We start from the raw sequence: 16,263 nt of genomic DNA, 5'->3' as shown, positions 1-16,263 counted from the left end.
TTGTTTTATTGTTGTTGTTATTGATGTCGTCGTTGTTGGATAGAACAGAGAGAAATGGAGAGAGATGGGGAAGACAGAGAGAGGGAGAGAAAGACAGACACCTGCAGACTTGCTTCACCTCTTGTGAAGCGACTTCCCTACAGGTGGGGAGCCGGGGGCTCGAACTGGGATCCTTACACCAGTCCTTGCACTTTGTGCCACATGCTTTTAATATTTATTTATTCACTCCATTTTTGTTGCCCTGTTTTTTTTTTTTACTATTGTTGTTGTTGATGATGATGTTGTTATTGTTAGATAGGACAGAGAGAAATGGAGAGAGGAGGGGAAGACAGAGAGGGGGAGAGAAAGACAGACACCTGCAGACCTGCTTCACCGCCTGTGAAGTGACTCCCCTGCAGGTGGGGAGCCGGGGGCTCGAACCAGGATCCTTACACCAGTCCTTATACTTTACGCCACCTGCGCTTGACCACAGTCTTTTTATTTTATTTAATTGATTTGTTATTGGAGAGAAACAGATAGAAACTGAGGGGGGCTGTTCGGTGGCGCACCTGGCTGAGTGCACATGTCACAGTGCACAAGGACCCAGGTTTGAGTCCCCGTCCACTCCTGCAGAGGGAAAGCTTTGTGAGTGGTGAAGCAGGGCTGCAGTTGTTTCTGTCTCTCTATCACCCCCTTCTCTCTTGATTTCTGGCTGTCTCTAGCCAATGAATAAATTTCAAAAGCAAAGAGAAAAAAGAAAGAAATTGAGCAGAGGGGAAGATAGAGAGGGAGAGAGATAACCTGTAGCCCTGCTTCACCACTTGTGAAGCTTTCCCCCTGCTGGTGGGGACCAGGGGCTTGAACTCGGGTCCTTGTGCACTGTAATGTGTGCACTTAATAAATGTCATATGTATGCATGGTCCCCTTACTAAGCTTTCTAATACATTTTTTAAATTCGTTCTTCCTTCCTTTTTCTCTTTTTTTCTTTCCTTTTTTTTTTTTTTTTTGGTTCTGGGACTTGGCTCCTAGGCAGTCCCACCACTGCACTGCAGTGGACTCTTTTGCTCTCTTCTCTCAACTTCAGATTGAGACAAAGAGGATGGAAGAGATAGGTGAAGAAAGAGAAGAGGCATTGCAGCTTCACTCCACTGTGCACGAAGCTTGCCCTGGTGTCACAGAGGCCAGAGGCTCAAGCCCTGTCCTTTTGCACAGTATAGTGCGAACTCAGTCAGCTGAGCTATCTCCAGCCTCCTCAAGTTATTTCTGAATACTTCTTCTGGTTAATGTAGGCTAGCTGAAATATATAAATCTCTGCTTTACATCTAGTATAAAAGCTTCACTATTTCATCAGGCAATTTTTGAACAATCTGATGATCAGATTTTAAGAAAAAAAATCTAACATTGTAGTTACACAGAGAACAGATGACTTACTCTGCATTTCTCTGGTTCCAACTTGCAGAAATAGGAGTGGTTATAACAGGCTTGGACCAGAAGACTCAGATGAATCACTAGCTCAGTCATTTTTAGCCATATCGTCTGTAACACGAGCACCTCTCTCTCTCTCTCTGAGATTTTCCGAGGAGGGAAGCAGAAAAAACGTAGTCATCAGATGGTCGAAACAACTAGAGAATGAAATATTAACTCACTGGCTTTGTGACTCTTAGTCAGTGATACTTATTTTACCTGTACAAACAGTGATTGAACTTGGGCAGTCACACTGCTAATCATAGTCAGATACTAAGAGTGAAAGATAAAGTAATACTTTGATTAAACAACCTAGAGAATTGTTTAAGTTTAATTATGCTATTATTCTCTCTAAGAAAGTAAATACTATAATTGTTAAAATGCTAAATTATTAAGAAATAAGCTTTGTTTTTCTTATTCCAGTACTTTAAAACTAATCTCTAAGGCATACAAAATAGTTCACTTGGGTAGTGCGCTGCTTTGCAGTGTACACAGACAGCTTCAAGCCTTCTCCTCACTGCAATGAAAGAAGGGAGCTTTGCCACTATTGTCTGCTGTCTTTCTTTCTTTGTTTCTTTCCCTTCTCTCTCTCTCTCTCTCTCTCTCTCTCTCTCGTTCTTTCTTTCTCTTTTTCTTTCTCTCTCTGGTTCTCTCTGAAAAATTCAGCCTGAGGACCCACGTTCAAGCTCTGGCCTGCACCTGCAGAAAGAAGGCTTCGTAAGTGCAGGTGTTGCTCCTTTTATCTCTCTCTCTCTCCTTCTCTCTGTTTCTGACCTCTACTGAAAGAAAGAAAGAAAGAAAGAAAGAAAGAAAGAAAGAAAGAAAGAAAGAAGGAAAGCAAGAGAGAGGAAGGACAGGAAAGGTAAGGAAAGGAAAGGAAAAGTGGCTTCAAAGAATGATGGAGCTGTGCAGGCACTGAGCTCCAGTGCAAACCCTGGTGGCAAACAAACAAAAAAACAAAACAAACAAGTCAGCCTGGAAAGGTGAAGCCCCAGAGATACATACTTAAAAAAAAAGAAGACGGAGTCTGTGTGGTAACTCAGTGGGTTAAGCGCAGGTGGTGCAAAGCGCAAGGACCAGCATAAGGGTCCCACCTCCCCTGCAGGTGGGCAGCCGGGGATTCAAACCAGGATCCTTGTGCCGGTCTTTGCGCTTTGCGAAACCTGCGCCTAACCCACTGCACTAGTGCCCGACTCCCTTTATTTATTTTTTCGTGGAAGAGGCTACAGCAGCTGCGTTTCCATGAGTGTGATGGGGGTCACACACATGACATAGCAGCACACTATACACGTGAGCTATTTTGCCAGCCTGATGTTGCTTACTTTAAAATGGGCTGTTTTATTTGCTTCTAATGTGGGTCCCAGGAATGAAGCCAGGACCTCACACATACATGATACAGCTGAGTGGCCTTCCAGGCCAGTTTCTGAGAGAGAGAAGGAGAGGGAGAAGGAGAAGGAGGGGAAGGAAAGATACAGACCAGTGTACCCCTCCACCGTAGATGAAGTCCCTTTGGTGCACTTGTGTAGTGTTAGAAATCTAAGTCAGGACTTGATGCCTGGGAAAGCCGCTGAAATGGAATACTTTAAAAGTATAAACATTTATTTTATTATTATTATTATTTTAAATTATATTTATTTTCCCTTTTGTTGCCCTTGTTTTATTGTTGTAGTTATTGATGTCATTGTTGTTGGATAGGACAGAGAGAAATGGAGAGAGGAGGGGAAGACAGAGGGGGAGAGAAAGACACCCACAGACCTACTTCACCACCTGTGAAGTGACTCCCCTGCAGGTGGGGAGCCGGGGGCTCGAACCGGGATCCTTATGCTGGTCCTCGCACTTTGCGTCACATGCGCTTAATAACCGCTGTGCTACCACCTGACTCCCTTTATTATTATTTTCAAAGATTTTATTTATTTATGAATGAGAAAGATCGGAGGAGAGAGACAAAGAACCAGACATCACTCTGGTACATGTGCTACTGGGAATTGAACTTAGGACCTCATGCTTGAGACTCCGATGCTTTATCCACTGCGTAGTCTCCCAGACCACTAGACATGTTTATTAGATGTCTTTCTGTTTTTTTTGTTTTTAAATATCGAGTTTCAAAACACTTTAGGAATGTTTTTCCTAATGAGAAGCATTTACCCTAACAACAGTCTGCTTTCTGCCAAAACAAATCATACATTTCAAATATGGTTATGACTGAGAATGATTCTGTAATGTGAGTCTGAAAGACATGTACCATGTGTAGAAAAAACAAGAAAAAGGATTGCTTGATGAACTACACATGACTGCTACTCACAACTGGTTACTTGTGGAAGTTTATTCGTTCCATTTGCCCTTGACTTAAGAACAATAGTCAGAAAGTAAGTGACTTCCGCCTACTTTTGCTTCCTTAAACTGTACTGAAGTTTTTGAGATCCCCTATAACATCTCGTAGATTTCCTGAGTACTATTTTTCTCATGTTCAGCATAGTTACATGTACTTTTTTTTTTTTTGCCTCCAGGGTTATCGCTGGGGCTCAGTGAATCCACTGTTCCTGGAGGCCATTTTCCCCCATTTTTTGTTGCCCTTGTTGTTGTTGTTATTGTTACTGTTGTTGGATGGGACAGTGAGAAATGGAGAGAAGAGGGGAAGACAGGGAGGGGGAGAGAAAGATAGACACCTGCAGACCTGCTTCACCGCCTGTGAAGCGACTCCCCTGCAGGTGGGGAGCCGGGGGCTCGAACCGGGGTCCTTATGCCGGTCCTTGCGCTTTGCGCCACGTGCGCTTAACCAGCTGCGCCACAGCCCGGCCCCCTAGTTACATGTACTTTTGAGAATTAAAAAGGCACGGTGAATACTGACCAAAAGGCTCATTTGCTCATCTCATTTTCCTTACTTCCAAGTCTTCTGAAAAACGAAGTGTTGAAATAAATTATGAAGAATTCAGATTATTTGCTATATCTGAAGGTTTATTTAAAATGTGATATTGCATAAGTAATATGATAATATTTCTTTTTATAGATGGAAAGAAAATATTAAAATGTTGTCACTTCATATTTAACCAGTTACATTGACTTTTATTATTAAAACCTTAGCTTGATTTTTCTTGTCTTTTTAACTATAGCACAGTCATAAATCTTCAAATCATTTTTCGCCTCCCACCTCCCCAGAGACTTTCACTTTATAATCTAGCAGTAAATCATAAATCGTTAAGCATATGGCTACAATGATACTGTTCTTTCATGCTAACATGTAACTAGCATGTAACATATTTATTATAAGAGGTTGTGGAATATACTTAATTTTTAGAGCTAGATAATCTAGACAGATTCAGTTAATTTTTATTTATTTATTTATTCCCTTTTGTTGCCTTTGTTGTTTTATTGTTGTAGTTATTATTGTCGTCATTGTTGGATAGGACAGAGAGAAATGGAGAGAGGAGGGGAAGACAGAGAGGGGAAGAGAAAGATAGACACCTGCAGACCTGCTTCACCACCTGTGAAGCGACTTCCCTGCAGGTGAGGAGCCGGGGGCTCGAACTGGGATCCTTAAGCCAGTCCTTGCTCTTTGCGCCACCTGCGCTTAACCCGCTGTGCTACCGCCGGACTCCCAAACAGTTAATTTTTTAATGCAGTGCCCATGATCAAACTCATGGAATTACACATGTAAGGTAGGCATCTACTATTGGGCTACCTACACTGCCTGGGACAGATAGTTTTTTTTTTAATGCCTCTAGGGTTATCACTGAGACTCAGTGCCTGCACTATGAATCCACTGCTCCTAGAAGCCTTTTTTTCCCCCATTGTTGTTGTTGGATAGGACAGAGAGACATCAAGAGAGGACAGGAAGATGGGGGCGGGGAGGAAGACACCTGCAGACCTGTTTCACCTGCTTGTGAAATGAGCCCCCTGCAGGTGGGGAACCAGGGGCTTCAACCAGGATCCTCGTGCGGGTCCTTGAGCTTCATGCTCTATGTGCTTATCCCATGTGCTCCTGCCTGGCCGCCAGATAGATTTTTTTTTTCTGAAGAAAGAAATGTTTTCAATTCTGTTTTTCTGGACTTCCAAGTAAGTCGAGGTTCTCTGAACCAGGTATATGGACACAAAGGAATATTTGTCCTTCTGAGTTTCTGCTTGGGATGGTCAAGCGAGCAAATTAACATCAAGCAAATCAGTAGGAGGAAAAGAACGATTAAATCACGTACACATGGAGAATTTACATGACCGCAAGTTCTAAAAGAAATGGGACAGCCAGAGGTTTTAATGGGACAGGGACAGAAATCTAGGAGTGGGGGCTGGGGGTGGTCAGCTCACATGGTAAGGAGACTCATGGCAAAGCCATATGAGATTTCTCCTGTGCAAAGTTTATTTCTAGGACCAAAGAGGTAGTTCCGTGGTAGAATACAGAGTCTACATACATGAAGTCCCAGGTTGGGTCCCTGGCCCTGCGTAACTGCTAGAACTGAGTGGTGCTCTAGTCTGTCTTGTAAACATAAATGAAAGGTGAAGCAAGGTGGTAGTGTGGCATACCTTTTTGGTGTCATACTTTATAGCATGCCGGGATCCTGGTCCAAGCTCCGGTTCTGTCTGCAGGTGTCTGTCTTTCCCTCCCCCTCTCTGTCTTCCCCTGCTCTAGATTTCTCTCCGCCCTATCCCATTTAAAAAAAAAAAAGAAAAAAAAAGGAAGAGTCGGGTGGTAGCGCAGCGGGTTAAGTGCATGTGGTGCCAAGCACAAGGACCGGTGTAAGGATCCCGGTTCGAGCCCCCCGGCTCCCCACCTGCAGGGGGGTTGCTTCACAGGCGGTGAAGCAGGTCTGCAGGCGTCTGTCTTTCTCTCCCCCTCTCTGTCTTCCCCTCCTCTCTCCATTTCTCTCTGTCCTAACAACGACATCAATAACAACAACAATAACTACAACAACTATGAAAAAACAAGGGCAAAAAAAGGGAAAATAAATAAATATTAAGAAAAAAAATGGAAAAATGGCCTCTAGGAAGCAGTGGATTTGTAGTGCCAGCACCAAGCCCCAGTGATAACCCTGGAGGCAATAAATAAATAAATAAATAAACAGAATTAATCAGTTTCCACAGAGTAACTAAACCACCTCAAAGTATTGGCTTATTTCGGACAATAACCGAAACAAAACACAACAGAACAAAGACAACAACCACTTATCTCATTTTTCTGAGGCAGTCTGGTCTTCATCAGGTGGGTGGTGTTTCTGGCTTCCTTCCTGTTTGTTGTCAGCTACTGGAGGTTGGGTAAGCTGGGTGGTGGCTTCTGGCTTATTCACATGACTGTCTCCCAAGCTTCAGGTAAATCCTTCCGGCAAGGTTCTGAGGAAGGGGAGTAGTAATACGGCTCTGAGCTTCTTGAGGCCTCGACCCAGATCTTTCATGATGTCATTTCCAGTGAATTCTGTTGACCACAGCAAGTCTCAAAATCACCTACATTCAAGCTGTCTGGAAATGAACCCCCACCCCTGATGAAAGAGTTCCAGAGGGGAGGAAGTAATTTTGGCCTAGTGTGGATACAGTCTGTGTCACCAGTTACACTCTGTCTGTGTGGGAACTACCCTGAATGCGTTGGATTTCATCTGGTCTCAGAAGCTAAGCAGGCTGAAGTCTGGTTAGTGTTGAGGAGAGACCATGGAGAGAGACTTGTTTTAACATTTTGTGTGTAAATGTAAAATTAGCAGGTTTTTTTTTTAAAAAAAAATATGCTTTTATTCATACTTTAAAGATTGAGAAACCACAGCTTATGCTACAAATTTGCCACTTATTTATTAAAGCTTTATTTATTAGTTAATGAGAGAGAAAGAGAATGGAGCCAGCACATTGCTCTAAGGCAAACAATACTGGGGGTGTTTTTGTTTTTTCTTTATTATCTTTATTGATTATTGATAAGAAGGAAACATTGACAAAACCATAGGATAAGAGGGGTACAACTCCACACAATTCGCACCCCCAGAACTCCGTATCCCATCCCCTCCCCTGAGAGCTTTCCTACTTTTTCTTTTTTCCCTCCAGGGTTATTGCTGGGCTCGGTGCCCGCACCATGAATCCACCGCTCCTGGAGGCCATTTTTCTCCCCTTTTTTGTTGCCCTTGTTGTTGTAGCCTCGTTGTGGTTATTATTGTTGCCATTGTTGATGTTGTTCGTTGTCGGACAGGACAGAGAGAAATGGAGAGAGGGGGAGAGAAAGATAGGCACCTGCAGACCTGCGTTACGGCCTGTGAAGGCGACTCCCCTGCAGGTGGGGAGCAGGGGCCTCGAACCGGGATCCTTATGCCGGTCCCTGCGCTTTGCGCCACATGCGCTTAACCCGCTGCGCCACCGCCCGACCCCCGCTTTCCTATTTATCCCTCTGGGAGCATGGACCCAGGGTCACTGTGGGATGCAGAAGGTGGAAGGTCTGGCTTCTGTAACTGCTTCCCCGCTACCCCACCAATGTGTTTTTGTTTTTCCTTCGTTCACCGCTCCTAGAGACCATTTGTTTCCCCAGTTTGTTGCCATTGCTGTTGTTGTTGGATAGGACAGAGAGAAATCGAGAGAGAGAGAGGAAGCGAGACAGAGAGGGACAGACACTTGCAGACCTATGTCACTGCTCCTGACGCGGCCCCCCTGCCCGTGGGAGAGCCGGGGGCTCAAACCCGGAGCCTTGCTTCGGTCCGTGGGCTTTCAGCCATTGCGCACAACTCGCTGCCCGACCCGCACAATTCTGGGGATGTGACTGAACAGCTCACGCTCGGAAGTGTAACACTCTAGGCTCAGCTCCACCTCCTGGGCAGTGTGACAAAGGCTTTCTCTTTTTGCTTCATATTAAAATGAATGAATGAATGAATGAATGAATGAATGAATGAACAACTGAAACAGGACTGCTCGGCTCCAGCTTACAGTGCTGAGGTCTGAACCTGAGTCCCTAGCGCCTCAGGCATGAAAGCCTTTATATCTATCTATCTATCTATCTATATATTTTTTTTTATTCCCTTTTGTTGCCCTTGTTTTATTGTTGTAGTTATTTTAATTTTTTTAAATATTTTTTATTTTTATTTATTTATTCCCTTTTGTTGCCCTTGTTGTTTTATTGTTGTAGTTATTGTTGTTGTTGTTGATGTCGTCAATATTGGATAGGACAGAGAGAAATGGAGAGAGGAGGGGAAGACAGAGAGGGGAGAGAGAAAGACAGACACCTGCAGACCTGCTTCACCACCTGTGAAGCGACTCCCCTTCAGGTGGGGGGCGGGGGCTCGAACTGGGATCTTTACTCCCGGTCCTTGTGCTTTGCGCCATGTGCTTAACCCGCTGCACTACCGGGAGACTCCCAGGCGGGAAAGTCTTATGCAGATAGCCCCTAGACTCTCTCCCCAGCCTCCCAAACTGCCTATTCATCCACATTCATTTGGACAATGAGTCAACAACTGAAAAGTATGTTGTGTTCTTGTACTGAATTAGTTGTCCAGAAGCTGTGGAGTTTAAAGTTCTGGGTTACCATGCAAATTTTTTTGTTTTAAAATAAGATAAAAACTATTTAAATGTGTTCACTGAATGTCTCCAAAGGAAAGTTAAATGGCTGGGCGGTGGCGCACCTGGTGCATTGAGCACAGATGTCGCAGTGCTCAAGGGCTCAGGTTCAAACCCCCGGTCCCCACCTGCAGGGGGAAAGTTTCACGAGTGGTGAAGCAGGGCTGCAGGTGTCACTCTGTCTCTCTCCCTATTTGTCCCCCCCCCTTCCCTCTCAATTTCTGGCTGTCTCTATCCAATAAATAAATAGAGATAAAAAAAAACAACCCACAGTTGTCCGGAAGGTGGCACAGTGGATAAACGTATTGGACTCTCAAGCATGAGGTCCTGAGTTTGATCCCTGACAGCACATGTACCAGAGTGATGTCTGGTTCTTTCTCTCTCCTCCTCCTATCCTTCTCATTAATAAATAAATAAAATTGTTAAACTTAAAAAACCCCATATATATACATACAAAAGAAAGGCCAAATCTATCTGCCATTGTAGATATTTTTGCCCCTACAGTTTATGATTTTGAATATGTAAATTACTATAAATGCAAATATTGTAGGGGCTTAGTTGTAAATATAGTCATTTGGAATTTTAAAAAATATATCAGCTATTTAATAATGATTACCAAGATTGTAAGCTAACAGGGGGTACAGTTCCACACAGTTCCCACCGCCAGAGCTCCAGGTCCCATCCCCTCCCTTAGAAACTTCCCTAATCTTTATCCCTCTGGGAGTGTGGACCAAACTTACTCGCCATTTTGACGTTGAGCTTATTGATTCTCTGTAGGAACTCTGCCAGTGCCGACCTGGAGAAGGCAACTGTTCTTGCTGCAAGGAGTGCATGCTGTGTCTCGGCCCGCTTTGGGATGAGTGCTGTGATTGTGTTGGTAAGCTCATGTTAGTAACGTCCTTCATATTTCTCATCGCAGAATCCTTGGCTCCAAAGAACGTAGTGGATTCTGTGTATAAGACCTACCACCCACTATGGATATGAAGCATTGTATTATTTTGTTTGAATCAAATAATACTTTGGAAAAAATGTATAGAAAAAATATCTGGAAAGGAATTATTTACTCTTGGAAACTAGAAATGGATGAACAAGTAAGATTTCTTTTTCACCTTTTTAAAAACTTTTGGGCAGGGGAGAGCAGGGGTCGATAGCATGATGGTTATTATGCAAAGAGACTCTCATGCCTGAGGCTCCAAAGTCCCAGGTTCAATCCCCTCACACCACATAAGCCAGAGCTGAGCAGTGCTCTGGTGTTTCTCTGTATCTTTCTCTCTCTGCATCTCTCTCAAGAATAAAATAAATAAAATACTTAAAAAAAAACTTTTAAAAAGGGAGCTGGAACAACATCAATAACAACAACAATGAAAAACAAGGGCAACAAAAGGGAAAATAAATAAATATTTTTTTAAAAAAGGGGGGCTGGGCAGTAGTAGCTCAGTGGGTTGAGCACACATGGCCTGAAGCTTAAGGACTGGCGTAAGGATCCCAGTTCGAGCCCCCGGCTCCCCACCTGCAGGGGAGTCGCTTCACAGGCGGTGAAGCAGGTCTGCAGGTGTCTGTCTTTCTCTCCCCCTCTTTGTCTTCCCCTCCTCTCTCCATTTCTCTCTGTCCTATCTAACAACGACATCAACAACAATAACTACTACTGTTTCTATCTTTCCCTAGTGGAGTAGGACTCCAGAGTCAGTCTCTCTCTGTCTCTGTCTATATGTCTGTCTCTTTCTCTTTCTCTCTTTCTTGCTGTCTCTATCAGAAAAGAAGTACAAAGAAAATAAGTAGCTACTGGGAATGGTGGGGTTGTCATGCATGCACTAAACTGCAGTAGTAATCCTGGTGTCAAAAAATGGAGAGAGAGTTTTCTCAATAGTAGCTGGGTAATACATGAAACATCCCTTTTAGACCAGTTAACTTTTTTTTTTTTTATGATTTAAAATCACAGTTCAAACACATGAAATTGAGAAAAAAAAAAATTGCCAAACTGCAAACAGTCTCTAAGAGTTGGTCAGACCACAGTAGTTATCATTGTGCGTGTTGGTGAAGTAAAAGAGAATTTTGGTTGGGGGTGTGGTATAAAACTATATACCCATAATTTTATTATCTTTTAAGACACTATTAAATTGCTAATAAAAATCACAAGCAGACAAACACAGTCCAAGCATTCTCTTTCCTCAGAAAAGTTTCCTTACTTGACTATGGTAGGAATCTGTATGCCGTTCCGACCATCTGCCTCTGTAGGTCACTTACTGCATACTGCTGTAATTTTTGTTCTGCACGTCTCTTCCAGTAGAATATTATAAACTCCTTAAGAATATGGATGGTGGGGGTCGGGCGGTGGCGCAGTGGGTTAATTAAGCGCATGTGGCGCAAAGCGCAGGGACCGGCGTAAGGATCCCGGTTCGAGCCCCCGGCTCCCCACCTGCAGGGGAGTCGCTTCACAGGTGGTGAAGCAGGTCTGCAGGTGTCTGTCTTTCTCTCCCCCTCTCTGTCTTCCCCTCCTCTCTCCATTTCTCTCTGTCCTATCCAACAACGAACAATATTAACAACAATAATAACCACAACGAAGCTACAACAAGGGCAACAAAAGGGGGGAAAAAAAAGGCCTCCAGGAGCGGTGGATTCATGGTGCAGGCACCGAGCCCAGCAATAACCCTGGAGGAGGAAAAAAATAATAATAATAAAAAAAGAATATGGATGGCCAGGGAGTCGAGCAGTAGCACAGGTGGCGCCAAGCGCAAGGACCGGCGTAAGGATCCTGGTTCAAGCCCCTGGTTCCCCATCTGCAGGGGGGTCGCCCACAGGCGGTGAAGCAGGTCTGCAGGTGTCTTTCTCTCCCCTTCTCTGTCTTCCCCTCCTCTCTCCATTTCTCTTTGTTCTACCTAACAATGACGACGACGTCAATAACAACAATAATAACTACAACAACAAAAAAAACAAGGGCAACAAAAGGGAATAAATAAATATTAAAAAAAAACAAATATGGATGGCCTCCTACTGAACTTTTAACATTATTCTTGAGAGGCCATGGTGGTCACGCACCTTGTGCACACTTTACCATGCACAAGGACCCAGGTTCAAGCCCCTGTCTCCACCTGCAGGAGAGGAAGTTTAAATCTCTCTCTCTCTCTCTCTCTCTCTATATATATATATATAACCTTTCCCTCTTGATTTCTCTGTCTTGACATAAAATGAATAAATTATTTTTAATTGTTTTTATCTTTATTTATTGGATAGAGACAGTCAGAAATTGAGAGGGAAGGGGGAGATAGAAAGGAAGAGAGACACCTGCAGCCCTGCTTCACCACTTGCAAAGCTTTCCCTGCATAGGTGGGGTCCAGGGGCTCGAACCCGGGTCCCTGTGCACTGTAACGTGTGCTCAACCAGGTACACCACCACCTGGGCCCATGGATAAATTTCTTAAAAACTTATTTTCCGTTAATGTCTCCATTTTTAAATAAATTTTTAAAAAAAAAACACCTTATTTTCAGGGTGGAGGAGATAACATGATGTTTATGCAAAAGACGGTTATGCCCATACTACCATAAGTCAGAGTTATGTAATGCTTTGGTAAAAATAAATTAAATATATCTGTATTATCAGAGTGGAATATAAACACATTAGATTCGTGTACATAGTGGTAAAGCAATCCTGTCATTCTTCTCATGCCAAAGACAATGCCTTTTCAGTCCTTTAATGCTATATTTCTTCCACAATTTTTTTTTCCCTTCAGGGTTATTTCTGGGGCTTGGCGCCTGCACCACGAATCCACTGCTCCTTAGAAGTCATTTTCCTAATTTTTTACTTGCCCTTGTTATTTCTTCCACAATTATTTTTTATTTATTTTCTCTTTTTTTTTTTTTTGGTGGCGGTGGTGCAGGGGATTGAACAATAAAACAACAAGGGCAACAAAAGGAAATAAATTTTTTGTTGTTGTTGCCTCCAGGGTTATTGCTGGGGCTCGGTGCCTGCACCACGAATCCACTGCTCCTGGAGGCCATTTTTTCTCTTTTGTTACCCTTGTTTTTTACTGTTGTTGTAGTTATTATTGTTGTTGTTATTGATGTCGTCATCATTGGATAGGACAGAGAGAAATGGAGAGAGGAAGGGAAGACAGAGGGGGAGAGAAAGACAGACACCTGCAGACCTGCTTCACCGCCTGTGAAGAGACCCCCCTGCAGGGGGGGAGCCGGGACTCAAACCAGGATCCTTACACCGGTCCTTGCGCATCACGCCACCTGCGCTTAACCCGCTGCGCTACTGCCTGACCCCCATAAATAAATAAATATATTTTTTAAATGTTCACATTCATTTCTAGTTCCCAAGACCTCTTCCCTGATTCCCTTTTTTGGAAAATGTATCTTTCTTGTTTTATAGCTAAGATATTTTTTGCCTGTTGTTTTTCAGGGACTGTCATTATAGGATTTGGCTGTGGTGAGGCTTCTCCTTCTCTTAGTGGTACTATTTACATCTCCTCAAATATTTGGTGATCCGTGACTGTTCACACTCAAAAGCTAGGCAGTCTAAGCCTGAGAGAAACCCTGTGCTTGTGGCATTAATTTGTCCCTTCATTATCGTCGATTACTAGAGGATGGCCTGACTTTTCCACTGATGAGCCCTCTAAGTCAATAGCTATTGATCTTTGCTGTTTTTCTTTCTTTCTTTTTTTTTTTTTGCCTCCAGGGTCATCGCTGGGGCTCAGGGCCAATGCTATGAATCCACTGCTCCTGGTGGCCATTTTTTCCATTCTTTAAAAAAAATTTTATTTATAAAATGGAAATACTGACAAGACCATCGGATAATAGGGGTACAACTCCACACAGTTCCCACAACCAGAACTCCGTATCCCATCCCCTCCCCTGATAGCTTTCCTATTTTTTTTATATTTACTTGTTTATTTTCCCTTGTTGTTTTTTATTTTTGTTGTAGTTGTTGTTATTGATGTGGTCGTTGTTAGGACAGAGAGAAATGGAGAGAGGAGGGGAAGACAGAGAGGGGAAAGAAAGACACCTGCAGACCTGCTTCACCGCCTGTGAAGCGACTCCCCTGCAGGTGGGGAGCCCAGGGCTTGAACTGGGGTCTTTACACAGGTCCTTGTGCTTTGCGCCATGTGCATTTAACCCACTGCGCCACCGGCCCACTCCCAGATTCCCTATTCTTTATCCCTTTGGGAGTGTGGACCCAAGGTCATTATGGGATACAGAAGGTGGAAGGTCTGGCTTCTGTAATTGCTTCCCCGCTGAACATGGGCGTTGACAGGTGGATCCATACTCCCAGCCTGTCTCTCTCTTTCCCTAGTGGGCCGGGGCTCTGGGGAAGGGGGCTCCAGGACACACTGGTGGGGTCGTCTGTCCAGGGAAGTCAGGTTGGCATCATGGTAGCATCTGGAACCTAGTGGCTGAAAAAGAGTTCAGATATAAAGCAGAGCAGATTGTTGACTAGTCATGAACCTAAAGGCTAGAATATTACAGATGAAGATTTGGGGGTCTCCATTTTGGAAAAAGGTCTGTTTTAGGTATATTCCAAGGGGCCCATGACTTTACTAGTTTTTGCCTGAGTCTGACAGCTGACATGCAGGTGGACCCAAAGTCTTGTCTGGGGCAGATGTTGCCATAGCTGGAAATGATCTGTGCTTTTTAGGTTGTGTACCTTTTTCAGAGAAAGATCTTTCAATATTTTTTTTTTCCTTACAGAAAGGGTGGGTAATTTGACTGGATGCAAATATTCTGGGAATCTGAGGAAAAGTGTCAGTATTTTGTAAACATATTCTCAGACAATTTCTTTTTTTTATCTTTTTTTTTAATTTCTTTATTGGGGAATTAATGTTTTACATTCAACAGTAAGTACAATAGTTTGTACATGCATAACATTCCCCAGTTTCCCATATAACAATACAACCCCCACCAGGTCCTCTGTCATCCTTTTTTAAAAAATTTAATTAATTAATTAATTTATTTATTCCCCTTTTGTTGCCCTTGTTGTTTTTTGTAGTTATTATCAATGTCATTGTTGTTGGATAGGACAGAGAGAAATGGAGAGAGGAGGGGAAGACAGAGAAGAGAGAAAGACAAGACACCTGCAGACCTGCTTCACCGCCTATGAAGCGACTCCCCTGCAGGTGGGGAGCCGGGGGCTCGAACCGGGATCCTTTTGCCAGTCCTTGAGTTTGGCGCCACCTGCGTTTAACCCGCTGTGCTACTGCCCGACTCCCCTCTGTCATCTTTCTTGGACCTGTATTCTCTCTACCCACCCACCCCAGAGTCTTTTACTCTGGTATGATATGCCAGTTCCATTTCAGGTTCTACTTGTGTTTTCTTTTCTGATCTTGTTTTTCAGCTTCTGCCTGAGAGTGAGATCATCCCATATTCATCCTTCTGTTTCTGATTTATTTCACTTAATATGAATTTTTCAAGGTCCATCCAAGATCGGCTGAAAACGGTGAAGTCACCATTTTTTATAGCTGAGTAGTATTCCATTGTGTATATATACTACAACTTGCTCAGCCACTCATCTGTTGTTGGACACCTGGGTTGCTTCCAGGTGTTGGCTATTACAAATTGTGCTGCCAAGAGCATATGTGTACACAGATCTTTTTGGATGGGTGTGTTGGGTTCCTTAGGATATATCCCCAGGAGAGGAATTGCAGGGTCATAGGGTAGGTCCATTTCTAGCCTTCTGAGAGTTCTCCAGACTGCTCTCCACAGAGGTTGGACTACTTTACATTCCCACCAGCAGTGCAGGAGGGTTCCTTTCACCCCACACCCTCTCCAGCATTTGCCGCTGTTACCTTTTCTGATGTATGACATTTTCACAGGAGTGAAGTGGTATCTCATTGTTGTCTTTATTTGCATTTCTCTGACAGTCAGAGACTTGGAGCATTTTTTTCATGTGTTTCTCAGCTTTTTGGATCTCTTCTGTGGTGAATATTCTGTCCATGTCCTCCCCCATTTTTGAATGGGGTTATTTGTTGTCTTGTTGTTGAGTTTGGCAAGCTCTTTATATATGTTTGTTATTGAACTCTTGTCTGATGTATGGTATATAAAGATCTTCTCCCATTCTGGGAGGAGTCTCTTGGTATGGGCACTGGTTTCTTTTGCTGTGCAGCTTTTTAATTTGATGTAGTCCCATAGGTTTATGCTTGCCTTAGTCTTCTTTGTAATTGGATTCGTTTCATTGAAGATATCTTTAAAATTTATGCAGAAAAGAGTTCTGCCAATATTTTCCTCTAAGTATCTGATAGTTTGTGGTGTGACATCCAAGTCCTTGATCCACTTGCAATTTACTTTTGTATTTGGGGAAATATAGTGGTTCAGTTTCATT

General features: G+C 43.3%; 1 protein-coding gene across 1 annotated transcript in view; it reads left to right on the top strand.

Moving 5' to 3' along the window:
* The window catches only part of TWSG1 (twisted gastrulation BMP signaling modulator 1), a 43,975-nt gene that overhangs the window by 14,366 nt on the left and 13,346 nt on the right, over positions 1 to 16,263 (top strand). The window contains exon 3 of the mRNA XM_060200672.1: positions 9,727 to 9,826. Within this exon, the coding sequence (XP_060056655.1) occupies positions 9,727 to 9,826 (100 nt within the window). The remainder of the gene's footprint in view (positions 1 to 9,726; positions 9,827 to 16,263) is intronic.

Source organism: Erinaceus europaeus, chromosome 10 (genome assembly GCF_950295315.1).
Source record: "Erinaceus europaeus chromosome 10, mEriEur2.1, whole genome shotgun sequence".
In the NCBI taxonomy this organism is placed as follows: Eukaryota; Metazoa; Chordata; class Mammalia; order Eulipotyphla; family Erinaceidae; genus Erinaceus; species Erinaceus europaeus.
The sequence above is the reverse complement of the archived record's forward strand: the minus strand, read 5'-3'. Positions and strand labels throughout refer to the sequence as shown.